Below are 14,572 nucleotides of genomic sequence, written 5' to 3'. Positions count from 1 at the left end.
CTTACATATCAATAATTACTCTAATGTAAATGGACTGAATTCACCAATCAAAGGCACAGAGAGGCTGTATGGATAAAAACACAAGACCCAACTATATGTTGCCTCCAAGACTCACTTCAGATTTAATGAAACACATAGGCTCAAAGTGAAGGGACAGAAAAAGAAATTCAGGACTTCCCTGCTGGCACAGTGGTTAAGAATCCGCCTGCCAGTGCAGGGGACACGGGTTTGAGTCCTGGTCCAGGAAGATCCCACATGCTGCGGAGCAACTAAGCCTGCGCCACAACTACTGAGCCTGCGCTCTAGAGCTTGAGAGCCACAACTACTGAGCCCACATGCCACAACTACTGAAGCCCACGTGCCTAGAGCCCATGCTCTGCAACAAGAGAAGTCACCACTGCAATGAGGAGCCCGTGCACGGCAACAAAGAGCAGCCCCCACTCGCCAAAACTACAGAAAGCCCGCACACAGCAATGAAGACCCAACACAGCCAAAAAACTAAATAAATAAATAAGAAAAAAAGAAATTCAATGCAAGTGGAAACCAAAGGAAAATGGGGTTAGCTATACTTATATTAGACAAAATAGACTTTAAGTAAAAAATGGTAACAAGAGACAAAAAGGTCATTACATAATAAAGGGGTCAATTCATCAAGAAGATGTAATAATTACAAATATATATGCACTAACATTGGAGAACCTAAATATATTAACAAATATCAACAGGTTTGAAGGGAGAAATAGGCACGAATACAATAATAGTAGGGGACTTTGATATCCCACTTTCAGCAATGGATAGGTCATCCAGACAGAACATCAACAAGGAAACACTGGACTTGAACCATACATTAGACCAAATGGACCTAACAGACATTTATAGGTCATTCCATCCTATAGCAGCAAATACATATTGTTCTCAAGTGCACATAGAGAAGAATAAGTTTGAAATCATATCAAGTATTTTTTTCAGACCACAGTGGTATTAAACTAGAAATCAACAAGAAGAAAGCTGGAAAATCTACAATTATGTGGAAATTAAACAACATTCTCTTCAACAGCCAATGGGTCAAAGAAGAAATTAAAAGAGAAATAAAAAATAACACTGAACAAATGAAAATGGAAACAAAACATACCAAAATCTACGGAATGATGCAAAAGCATTCTGAAAAGGATAAACTTAGTTTATAGTAATAAATGCATATTTTAAGAAAACAGAAGGATCTCAAATAAACATTCTAACTTCACACCTCAAGGAACTAGAAAAAGAACAAATTAAGCCCAAAGTTTGCAGTACAGAAATAACGAAGATCAAAATGGCAATAAAATGTAACGCAGGCCAGAAAAACAATAGAAAAAAAAAATCAACAAAACTAAGAGCCAGTTTTTCAAAAAGATAAACAAAATTGACAGATCAAGAGCCACATTAACCAAGAAAAAAGAAGACTCAAATAAATAAAATCAGAAATGAAAGAGGAGACATACTACAGAAATACATAGGATCATAAAATACCAGTATGAGCAATTCTATGCCAACAAGCTGGATAACCTAGAAGAAATGGATTAATTCCTAGAAACACACAACCTACCAAGACCGAATCAGGAAGAAATAGAAAATCTCGATAGATCAATAATGAGTTAGGAGATTGACTCAGTAATCAAAAACCTCCCAAAACAGAGAACTCCAGGACCAGATGGCTTCACTTGTGAGTTCTATCAAATACTTAAGGAAGAATTAATGTCAATCTTTCTCAAACTCTTCCAAAAAGTAAGAGAAGGGAACACTTCCAAACTCATTTTATGAGGTCAGCATTACCTTGATACCAAAACCAGACAAGGACACTACAAGAAAACTATAAACAGTATCCCTGATGAATACAGATGCAAAAGTTCTCAAAAACTATTAGCAAAGTGAATTCAGCAACACAATAAAAAAGCATTTGACAAAATACAGCATCTTTTCATGATAAAAACCCTAAACTGATTTGGTATAGGTGGAGCACACCTCAACATAATAAAGACCACATACAAACACACAAAGCTAACATCACACTCAATGATAAAAATCTGAAAGCTTCCCCTTAAAATCAGAAACAAGACAAGGGTGCCCACTCTCACCACTCTTATTCAGCATAGTACTGGAAGGTGTAAGTTAAAGCAATTAAGGCAAGACAAAGAAATAAAAGGCATCAGCAGTGGAAAGGAAAAGCTGTCATTATTTGCAGGTGATATGATCTTATATATAGAAAATCCTGAAGACTTAACCAAAAAACTGTTGGACTAATCAAAAAATTCTGTAAAGTTATAGGATATAAAATCAACACACAGAAACCAGTTGTGCTGCTACACACTAACAATGAAACATCTGAAAAAAAAAAACCACAACGATTCTACTCACAATAGCATCAAAAACAATAAAATACTTAGTAATAAATTTATCCAAGGAGGCGAAAGATCCTGTATAATGAAAACTGTTAAGACCCTGATAAAAAGAAGTTGAAGAAGACAAATGGAAAGATATCCTTTATTCATGGCTCAGAAGAATTATATTTTTTAAATATCCATACTAAGCAAACCCATCTACAGGTTCAATGCAATCTTATCAAAATCCTAGTGGAATTTTTAACAGAGATAAAACAAACCTAAAATTTGTATAGAAACACAAAACAATCATAAGAACAACAAAACTGGAGGCAGCAAACTTCCTGCTTTCGAACCATACTATAAAGCTACAGAAATTAAAACGGTATGGTTCTGGCATAAAAATAAAACATGTAGACCAGTGGAACAAATAGCCTAGAAATAAACCTCTGCATATATGGTTATCTAATATTTGACATGGGAGCCAAGAACACTCAATAAGGAAAGGTTGTCCTGCTATATCATTGCTACTGCTATATCACATTTGTTCAATTCCCATTAACATGTATGGATATCAGAAATAGAACAAAAAATGTCCAGGTCTCTACATATAATTAAAAAATAGTCATTAATATTCATTAATGACTTTCAACCTATGAGAAGAAATTGTTTACTACATTAAGCATACTAAAATAAATGGGTAAAAACATTTTCATTTTAGCCATAGATTGAAACAAAGTGTATCCTAATTAATCTTCAGTTTATCTGAAAAGGTAATCAAACAAAAGGCTCTACAGAATCAAGGAAAATATACTTTTTGTTTGCTCACCAATGTCTATAAGGCACCCATTTCCACCATTCTATGGTAATTAAAATTTGACTATTATAGAGTATTAAAAAAATCTGTATTTTTTGTCACAAGCCATACATTACATATTTTATGGCCAATATGCAGTATAGCCATGAAGATGAACAGGCCTAAACTGCAGTCTTAATATTATGTAATTTTAATTATAATTAATTAGACAATTATAGTTAGTCAACAGATAATTATAAACCACAATTATTAGGAGTTATATATAGAAAAACGAATTGTCACACAACCACATTCCTTTTATTACCCTTGTTCTTGATTTCCAGGTGATCTCAGAATCAAAACCTTAGTAAGGGGTATTATTTATATGTGTGTATGTGTTAAAATACAGTTATGTAACACTCAGCCTTTTAAATAATAACTATTCTACTTTGTATTTCCTACTGGTTGCTTAACGTAGAGATGATACTGGTTAATAATCAACAACTTAAGTGACTTACAGGAAATGTTTTACTCTCAAAGAAATACGATCTGACCAGGAATTCTAAAGGTGACAAGTCAATTAGAGTTAGGATGAACATACAGAAAGGTTTTGCTCTCTTGGACATGAGAAACTCTTTTCATTTTTCCCCAAAGGCTCTTATGATAGGCATAAAATTAAGTGGAGGGGAAATAAGGTTATTTCTTCTCCCAAGAGTTAATTCCATCTCTCCTCTCCACTTCTTGAGCTTCTGGAGTCAGTATCTTACTGTAGGGAATAAAAATGAAAAGCAAGAAGAAGAATAAGGAAAAAAAAAAAAACTTAAGGTAGCATAGATTTTGGCTATCTCTTTTAAAGCTAAATCTAGAGTACCTAAATGTAGATTTTGATAGGTATAGATTATTTTACTGTTTAATTCTATCTCCTGATACTGGAAAACACAGACTGGCTTTTAACTTTCCTTCAACTATATATACATTGAGATTATCGTTTTTTTTTTCTTAACACCTTTATTGGAGTATAATTGCTTTACAATGGTGTGCTAGTTTCCACTTTATAACAGAGTGCATCAGCTATACATGTACGTATATCCCCATATCTCCTCCCTCTTGTGTCTCCCTCACACACTCCCTACCCCACCTCTCTAAGGGGTCACAAAGCACCGAGCTGATCTCCCTGTGCTATGTGGCTGCTTCCCACTAGCTATCTATTTTACATTTGGTAGTATATAAGTCCAGGCTACTCTCTCACTTCATCCCAGCTTACTCCTTCCGCTCCCCATGTCCTCAAGTCCATTCTCCATGTCCGCGTCTTTATTCCTGTCCTGCCCCTAGGTTCTTCAGAACCATTTTTTTTTTTAGATTCCATATACATGTGTCAGCATACGGTATTTGTTTTTATCCTTCTAACATACTTCACTCTGTATGACAGACTCTAGGTCCACCCACCTCACTACAAATAACTCAAATTCGTTTCTTTTTATGGCTGAGTAATATTCCATTGTATATATGTGCCACATCTTCTTTATCCATTCATCTGTCATTGGACATTTAGGTTGCTTCCATGTCCTAGTTATTGTAAAGAGAGCTGCAATGAACATTGTGGTACATGATTCTTTTTGAATTATGGTTTTCTCAGGGTATAGCCCCAGTAGTGGGATTGCTGGGTCGTATGGTAGCTCTATTTGTAGTTTTTGAGGACGCTCCATACTGTTCTCCATAGTGGCTGTATCAATTTACATTCCCACCAACAGTGCAGGAGGGTTCCCTTTTCTCCACACCCTCTTCAGCATTTACTCTTTGTAGATTTTTTGATGATAGTCATTCTGACTGGTGTGAGGTGATACCTCATTGTAGTTTTGATTTGCATTTCTCTAATGATTAGTGATGTTGAGCATCCTTTCATGTGTTTATTGGCAATCTATATATCTTCTTTGGAGAAATGTCTATTTAGGTCTTCTGCCCATTTTTGGATTGGGCTTTTTGTTTTTTTGATATTGAGCTGCATGAGCTGCTTGTATATTCTGGAGATTAATCCTTTGTCAGTTGCTTCATTTGCAAATATTTTCTCCCATTCTGAGGGTTGTCTTTTCATCTTATGGTTTCCTTTGCTGTGCAAAAGCTTTTAAGCTTCATTAGGTCCCATCTGTTTATTTTTATTTCCATTTCTCTAGGAGTGGGTCAAAAAGGATCTTGCTGTGATTATGTCATGGAGTGTTCTATGTTTTCCTCTAAGAGTCTGATGGTGTCTGGCCTTACATTTAGGTCTTTAATCCATTTTGAGTTTATTTTTGTGTATGGTGTTAGGGAGTGTTCTAATTTTACATGTAGCTGTCCAGTTTTCCCAGCAGCACTTACTGAAGAGACTGTCTTTTCTCCATTGTATACTGTTGCCTCCTTTATCAAAGATAAGGTGACCATATGTGCGTGGGTTTATCTCTGGGCTTTCTATCCTGTTCCATTGATCTATATTTCTGTTTTTGTGCCTGTACCATACTGTCTTGATTACTGTAGCTTTGTAGTATAGTCTGAAGTCCGGGAGCCTGAATCCTCCAGCTTTGTTTTTCTTTCTCAAGATTGCTTTGGCTATTCAGGGTCTTTTGTGTTTCCATACAAATTGTGAATTTTTTTGTTCTAGTTCTGTGAAAAATGCCATTGGTAGTTTGATAGTGATTGCATTGAATCTGTACATTGCTTTGGGTAGTAGAGTCATTTTCATAATGTTGATTCTTCCAATCCAAGAACATGGTATATCTCTCCATCTGTTTGTATCATCTTTGATTATTTTCATCAGTGTCTTACAGTCTTCTGCATACAGGTGTTTTGTCTCCTTAGGTAGATTTGTTCCTAGGTATTTTATTCTTTTTGTTGCCATGGTAAATGGGAGTGTTTCTTTCATTTCTCTTTCAGATTTTTCATCATTAGGGTATAGGAATGCCAGAGATTTCTGTGCATTAATTTTGTATCCTGCTACTTTATCAAATTCATTGATTAGCTCTAGTTAGTTTTCTGGTAGCATCTTTAGGATTCTCTATGTATACTATCATGTCATCTGCAAAGAGTGACAGTTTTACTTCTTTCCTTTTTTTTTTTTTTTTTGTGGTACGCGGGCCTCTCACTGTTGTGGCCTCTCCCGTTGCGGAGCACAGGCTCCAGACGTGCAGGCTCAGCGGCCATGACTCACAGGCCTAGCTGCTCCGCAGCATGTGGGATCTTCCCGGACCAGGGCACAAACCCGTGTCCCCTGCACAGGCAGGCGGACTCTCAACCACTGCACCATCAGGGAAGCCCCATCTTTTAGTCTTATTGATCTTTGCTATTGTTTCCTTCATTTCTTTTTAATTTATTTCTGATCTGATCTTTATGATTTCTTTCCTTCTGCTAACTTTGGGGTTTTTTGTTCTTCTGTCTCTAATTGCTTTAGGTGTAAGGTTAGGTTTTTTATTTGAGATGTTTCTTGTTTCTTGAGGTAGGATTGTATTGCTCTAAACTTCCCTCTTAGAACTGTTTTTGCTGCATCCCATAGGTTTTGGGCCTTCGTGTTTTCATTGTCATTTGTTACTAGGTATTTTTTGATTTCCTCTTTGATTTCTTCAGCGATCTCTTGGTTATTTAGTAATGTATTGTTTAGCCTCCATGTGTTTGTATTTTTTACAGATTTTTTTCCTGTAATTGATATCTAGTCTCACAGCATTGTGGTCAGAAAAGATACTTGATATGATTTCAATTTTCTTAAATTTAATGAGGCTTGATTTGTGACCTAAGGTATGATCTATACTGGAGAATGTTCCATGAGCACTTGAATGTGTATTCTGTTGTTTTTGGATGGAATGTCCTATAAATATCAATTAAGTCCATCTTGTTTAATGTATCATTTAAAGCTTGTGTTTCCTTATTTTCATTTTGGATGATCTGTCCATTGGTGAAAGTGGGGTGTTAAAGTCCCCTACTATGATTGTGTTACTGTCTATTTCCCCTTTTATGGCTGTTAACATTTGCCTTATGTATTGAGGTGCTTATGTTGGGTGCATAAATATTTACAACTGTTATATCTTCTTCTTGGATTGATCCCTTGATTGAGATTATCTGTTGAAGAATTTTTCAGAAAGACTTCTCTTTGCATAAGATTCATTTGTAGAAATAAGTCCCTGGGAAAGCCTAGGTCAGAAATGTCAAATTGGTGTCCTTTAACTAGCTTTCTTTGGTCAACACTATCTGTCTTTCTAAAGTCAAATTCATTTTTAATTTGTAAAATCAGTAGATATTATCTTATAAAAATTCCTATTTCCGACTCTTCTTGGAAAATCAGAACTGTGCATGAGCTTACATTCCCACGTGGCCACCACTGGCTGGAGCTGAGTGGGGGCTGGTGCCTTTGGATGGGACATGTGCTCTTCCAGGTCACTCCCCATTCCACTTGGTCTGCATCGTCTACCTGGCTAGCCCCTGTAAGAATCTATTTGTAACTCTGCTATGTATTTGGTCTGCTTTGTATTGTGATAGGAACATGAAAAAGGTAAAAATCCTGGTCTCTAACAAGGGTGAAGCTTGATGTTTAGAAACAACAAAACATTGCTTGAATTAGCAAAGTAAGTTAACAAGGTAAAAATAAAATCTGTAGTGTAGTTGTGCACTACTTTTAAACAGTTTTCATTGCACTTTACTATTTTGCCTTTTAACCCAACATGTCTCTACACTGTGGCAATGCCTGAAAGCTGGATGACACCACTTACACCTAAGTGTGTCTCCATACACAGATTGTAATGTATATGACCCACCCTGTAGCTTAATATGATACAAATCCCTGCGGAGGGATCGGCTCTTATCCCTAACTGCATGACCACAGGCAAAGCCCTCTGGGGTTCAACTCTTCATTCATATAATGAGGGTACTGGACTAGGTCTCTCTTAGACTGGGATTTGATTGTTTGAGACCATCAGCACGTTTATAAAAATTGTGGAAATATCTTTTAGGTAAAACAAATAATAACTCAAGGGAAACTTGTTTTAGAAAATATTTTAGAAAAGGGATGCTTTCCAAGAGTACAACAAGAAAATTAAAACTTTATCATCAAAATATGCTGACTTATCCATTCCTTGTTTACAAAATAGTTTTAAATTTTAAAAAAGCCAAAATTATATGCCATTATTTACCCTAGAAGTTGCTACTTAATGACAACATACGATGAAGCCAGGATTTTAGAAAGGAGAAATGTAAAAATCGAAATAATTGATATAAATTTATATGCTAAAAATTGGTTATTTAGTCATATCTCTTCAAAGGAGTCAGTGAAAACCCTCGGAAGATGAAATCAGGCTCCATTCATTTACTTCCCTCTGACATTTGCTATTTAGCTAATTATTTCGGAAACCTATATATTAAAGCTTAACGCATTCTCTCAAATCCAAAATTTATTAAGATCTTTTTTTTTGCCAGATAAAAGTTTTTTTTATAGTAACAAGTTTGCATACTATCTACGAAAATGATTGTAAGTAAAATTTTATAGGACACCTGTGTAGGAAGAACCCTAAACAGGCCCTCAAATTTCCTGCCCTAATTTCTGTGACTGTGAATATGAAGGATACCACACCTGTGATCTGCACTACTTGATAAAAGGGATTTTGCAGATATAATGAGATTATTAGTCAGCTGACTCTGAGTTAATCAAAAAGGAGACTACCCAGGTGATGCTGACCCAATGACATGATTAAAGCAGAGTTTTCTCCACTGGTGGTAGGAGAGGTCAGATTTCTGAAGCGTGAGGGAGATGTGACGCACCAGTGCTGGCTTCAAGATGGTGACAAGGAGTGTGGGTACCTCAGGGAGCTGAGAGAGGTCTCTGGCTGACAGCCAGCAATGAAACGGGGACCTCAGTTCTACAAGCACAAGGAACTGAATTCTGCCGACAACCTGAATGAGTCTGGGAGTGGATTTCCCCTGAGTCTCCAGTCAAGGACTCAGCCCAGCTGACATCTTAGTTACAGCCTTAAGATACTCAGAGCAAGGGACCCGCCGGACTTGTGGCTTACAGAACCATGTGCTCATAAGTGGGTGTTTGTGGTGATTTATTACACAGCAATAGAAAACTAACACAACGCTGAGGAATTACCTATTATTAGGTAGGACGAGAAAACCAACTGAATATATGAATGCTACATTCTTCAGAGTGCTTGAGTTTCAAAGTTGATTTGTTAGGCTGTTTCGTGTTGAGAAAAACAATGTGTGTTGAAAAGTAGAAGTGACAGTTCTCAGGAAATGGGGCAAACTCAGGTCCAGAATCAATGTGAAACATTCAAACTAGATTTTGATTAGAGCCAAGTAAAATTATACACTAAAGACCCTAGACATTTCCATTAACTCAAAGGAGATCAAACGCAGCAGAGATGCTTACCCTATTTTGAAAGAATGATGCATGAAAGTGTGATGTTGTAGCAGATATTGACACTAAAGTAATAGTTTCTCCAGAACTAGGGTTATGTAAGTAAACTTTTTCCATTTTTGGCATTCCAACTGGTCTGCAAAAACAAAAAGAAAACTGTTACAAATACTTCAAAGACAATTTCTAGTTTCAGAGTTAACCTCTAGTTGTTAAAAAAATTAAACATCAAAACTATTTATAGACAAATACATACCCAAACGTATGAAATTATATATTAAGTTAGTTTATACCTAAAATTACACATAAAATGCATGCATTCGCTATTCAGCAAATAAAATTATTGAGTGCCAACTGCATGTCACACACTGAGCCAGGTACTAGGATGTAAGGGGGCAAGTCTCCACCCGGATGAAGCTTACAATCTAGTGAGGAAGCAGGCAGGGAAAAAAACGGTCAGATCCCTTTATTACTTTCTGTAATACCACCTACTGCCTGCTTCTCTACTAATTCTGAATCTTATCCTCCTCTCCCCAAATTCCACTGATAGATGCTCTTCAATTTAGAAGAAGTTTAGTGGCAACGTTATGTGAGCAGATCTGCCTTATAAGTTAGGGGCTGTTGTTATACTCATTTTATAGATGAGGACACCAAGGCACAGAAAGCTTAATTAACTCGCCTAAAGTCATACTTGGAACATCACCCTGAATCCAGGCCATCTGGCTCTGGTCCCTGCTCTAACCCTCTCAAAGGAACAGTATAAAGCACACACTCGAGGTCTGATGTCCACAGATTCATTTTAACGTTCCCCATGGCATCCACATTACAGTTTGTCTGAAAAGTGAAACCTCCTCAGTATGTAGTCCATTAAGTACTTACGTTGCTAATCATATTTGCACAGGCTTCCTAGCTTGACAGCTTAAGAGAATTCTGCAAATAAATTACGTTTTTTCAGAGTTCTCTCTAGTTATTTAATTGGCACCTGTCTTATTTCCTCAACAAGATTATCAGTACCTTAAGGACGAAGTTTACGTTGTACGCGCACTGTGTATTCCTCGTATTGTCTAGCACAGAACCAGGCACCTGGTGAGAGCGTGCATGGGGCAGCTTGCCCGCCCCTGCCCCTGCCCATGACCTCAGTGGTTACAGTCTAGTGAAGAAGCAGGCAGGGAACAAAAGAGTCAGATCCCTTTCTTTCTCTCTGTAATACCACCTGCTGTTATGAAGTGGTTATCAGCCCCCCTAATCTGGAATCACTCAGCCTCCACACGTGGTTCCCTATGTTTCCACCTGAGTCAGGCTGGTTCCATGTGCATGACCCCCACGCCTTTACCAATGTCTTTGCTCTGTGTTTTCTTCCCTGTCCTCTATGTGAATCCAAACCCTCATGTTCTAATTCAGTTACAGCTTCTGTCACAAGGTCCTCTTCTTGTACAATCATTTTGGCCTATGCTTTCTGAAATTTTATTTCATCTGTAGAAACCTCAAATTCTAAGTAGTTGAAGATGCAGCGCCAGAATTACGTTTTATATGTGGTTCAACTGTCCACCATGCTTTTGTCCTTCAGGAGTTTTTGCCCTTGCCTTTTCCTCAGTTCAGTTTATCACTTGTAACTTATGATGTTGGAAAACTGATCAGTGAACAGCTGACAACTTTCACTAGTTTAAAAAAAAAACAAACCAGGGGCTTTGGGTTCCTTTTAAAATGGTGAATTGGTTAGTATATGTTACTGGTTCTCCCTGACACCCCCTAACAGCTGCATATACAAACAACAACGCTGGAAAATTTTAGAAGTTAATCCCTGATTCCAAGGATTAACCAAAAACAGCAAGAAACCCTTGGGGGAACAGAAGGCTGCCTGAACTGGCAGGTGGGGAAAAGTGAGGGACACAGAGCAGCGCAGGCCGCGAGAAGCCAGGAATAACTCTCCTCTTCTCCATTCCCTTCCCTGCTTGCCTTGGTACAATCAAAGCCTCCCCCTTCAACCCAGATGGCAGAAAGGCTCACTGGGGTTAAGAAGCTGCTGACCAGCTACACTTGAGCACACCCGCCTCTACACTCCTCTCTCTGGTCCTCCAAAGCCCTAAAGTTGTTAGATTACAATTTAGGAAGATACCTCTTCCAGACACTTTTGCCTAAGCACTGTCAGATAGAGTGGTGGGAACATAGGACAACCAATAGTTTTTATGTGAATGTGTGTATGTAACTGGACCTCTCCACCTTGGGGATCATCTTCCTTCTTAAATTCACAAGAAGAGACAAAGAGAAAGGCTTGGTCTTCTGCTCTTCCTCAATATGTATTATAAGACAGCAACTCAGAAGTTCACACATCAAAATAACATGATCTGTGAGGAGTAGTACAATCAAGTTGAAAACACATACAATGTTGTGACAGACCACAATATTGTTCCCGATTTGCTGACTGAACTGGTGAGGGGCTTATATCTCTCCACTTCATTAACATTAGGCCAATGAAATGTGAGCAAAAGTGACATATATCATTAAGTTTTAAGAGTCTTCTTGTACTCTGTTTCTTCTGCTAAGTAAATGGCATTTCACAGATAGGAGTGCTCTTCTAGTCTAAATCCCACTGGGTCGTTTGTGATCACAGCATAACCTAGTAAAGGCTGAATAATGCATACCTGAAGCTGCAAAAGTTAAACCAAGAATTAAAAATAAGCATAATGGAATATGCTTAAGGAGATATGGCAAGATACTAGTAAAATGAAGAAAGCCTATAGAAAACAGGAGAAAACATCAGCAGAAAACATAACGTACAAAGACAATGGATGGGATATAGGTAGATAAAACTCTATTCGTGAGCTGGAAGATCAGATTGACAATTTAGTTCCAAATTCAGTAAGAAAGTATATATATTTAGAGTATTTTAAAAGATAGAGCTATAAAAATCAAAAGAAAAACAGATATGTAGAACATAACTAGAAGTGGTAATATCTGGAAAATGGAGTGTAGGAATACTTGAAGAATATGGACAAAAACAATGGGCAAAACCCAAAATTTTTTAAAAAAATGAAATAATTCTTGATTGAAAGCATTTATGAAATGTCAACAAGGAGAGATAAGGAAACCCTGTACTTAATAAGCACACAGCAAAATTTAAGGAGTTGCAAGAGTTTTTTATACATTATGGATATAAGCCTCTTAGGAGATATTTGCAAATATTTTCTCCCATTCTGTGGCTATCTTTTCACCTTCTTGATGGTATCATTTGCAGCACAAAAGTTTTTAATTTTTATGTAACCCAACGTGTATATTTTATCTTTTGTCACTTGTGCTTCTGGAGCCATATCTAAGAAAATATTGTACAAATCACTGCATAATGGAGACACATTACAATGTTTTCCTCTAAGGTTTTATAGTTTAGCTTTGTTACATTTACATTTAGCTCTACGATACACTTTGAATTAATTTTTGTGTATGGTGTCAGGTAGGGGATCCAACTTAATTCTTTTGCCAGTTGTCTTAGCACCATTTGTTGCAAAGATTATTCTTTCTTCATTTAATTGTCCTGGCACCCTTGTCAAAATCAATTTACAATAAATATAAAGTTCTATTTCTGGAATCTAAATTCTTTCCCATTTATCTACATGGCAGTATTACACGGTCTTGACTACTAAGGCTCTTTAGAAGGTTTCTGACATTGGGAGCTATTAGTCTTCCAACATTGGTCTCCTTTTAAAAAATTGTTTGGCTATCCCGGATCCTTCTTACTTACATGTGAATTTTAATATCAGCTTGCCAATTTCTGTAAAAAAGTCAGTTGTGGTTTTGACGGGGATCGTGTTGAATCCACAGATCAATTTAGGGAGTACTGCCATTCTCATTTGTGTCTTCTGATTTATGAATACGGGATGGCTTCTATTTACTTAGTTCTTTAATTTCTTTTGACAATGGTTTGGCATTTTTAGTATACAGCACTACTTTTTAAAAATTTGTATATAAGTATTTTATTTTTGATGCCATTGTAAATGGAATTGTCTTCTTAATTTTGATTGTCCATTGCTAGTGTATAGAACAAATATTTTTGTATATTGATCTAATATCCTGTAACCTTGCTGAACTCATTAGTTCTATTTTTTTTTAAAAAGTGGATTGCTTAGGATGTCCTATGTACAAGAGTACAACATCTGAAAATAGAGATGTTTAATTCTTCCTTTCCAAATGCCATTATCAAAAGTGGGGTACCTAAATCTCCAACTATTACTACTGAACTGTCGGTTTTTTCCCTTTAGTTCTGTTAGTGTTGCTTCCTATATTTTGGGTTTCTGTTGTTAGTTGTGTCTTGCTTTTTTAATGTGACAATCTTGGTCTCTTAATTGCTGTGTTTAGACTATTTATATTAAATGTAATTATTTTTATGGTTGAAGTCTACCATCTTGCTATTTTCTAGTTGTTCTATCTCTTCTTTGTTCAGAACCCTTTTATATGCAGAATTTTCTAGTCCTGGCCCAATTAAACTAGAAATCAATAACAAACGGATAAACAGATTCTCTATAAATATGTAAATAAACCAACATGTGTAAACAACTCATGGATCAAAGACGAGTAAAAATTAAGAACTATCTGGAACGGAATCAAAATGAAGAAAGTAACTCATTAAAAACTTGGGGAATACAGTTCAAGTTGTGCTTAATCGAAAATTCATAAATCGAAATGTACATATTTGAAAAGAAGAAAGCCTGAAAATTAATGAGCTAAGCATCCATGTCATTAGAAGAAGAACAGCAAATTAAAATAAGAAAGTACAAGGAAAGAAATAATACAAATAAGAGTGGAAATCAATGAAGCAAAACATAAAATAGAGATGATTTATGAAGTCAAAAATTCCCATTTTGGCAGGGGGGACTAATAAATTGTTAACTACCTGGCAAGATGAATAAAGAAAAAAGAGGAGGCATAAAATATCAATACCAGCAGTGATGAAGAAGACATCACTACAGATGCTACAAACAGTAAAACAATCATAAAATTATATTAACTTTATGATAGTAAATTTGAAAATCCTGAAATTGCCATACTCCTAGA

At 36.4% G+C, this 14,572-nt stretch overlaps 1 protein-coding gene across 11 annotated transcripts in view; it reads right to left on the bottom strand.

The window, feature by feature from the left end:
- Positions 1 to 14,572, bottom strand: part of TMEM131 (transmembrane protein 131) — a 221,942-nt gene that overhangs the window by 89,919 nt on the left and 117,451 nt on the right. For 10 of the 11 annotated variants that reach the window (XM_089922708.1, XM_089922712.1, XM_089922710.1 and 7 more), the window contains one exon: positions 9,542 to 9,665. The exons of the other annotated variant lie outside the window; for it this stretch is intronic. In XM_089922708.1, coding sequence (XP_089778834.1) covers positions 9,542 to 9,665 — 124 coding nt within the window. The remainder of the gene's footprint in view (positions 1 to 9,541; positions 9,666 to 14,572) is intronic. 11 annotated transcript variants of the gene reach the window in all.

Source organism: Delphinapterus leucas, chromosome 13 (genome assembly GCF_059928025.1).
Source record: "Delphinapterus leucas isolate spDelLeu-1000000601 "Yukka" chromosome 13, BTC_Dleu_Yukka2, whole genome shotgun sequence".
Taxonomy (NCBI): domain Eukaryota; kingdom Metazoa; phylum Chordata; class Mammalia; order Artiodactyla; family Monodontidae; genus Delphinapterus; species Delphinapterus leucas.
This window is presented reverse-complemented; position numbering and strand designations above follow the sequence as displayed.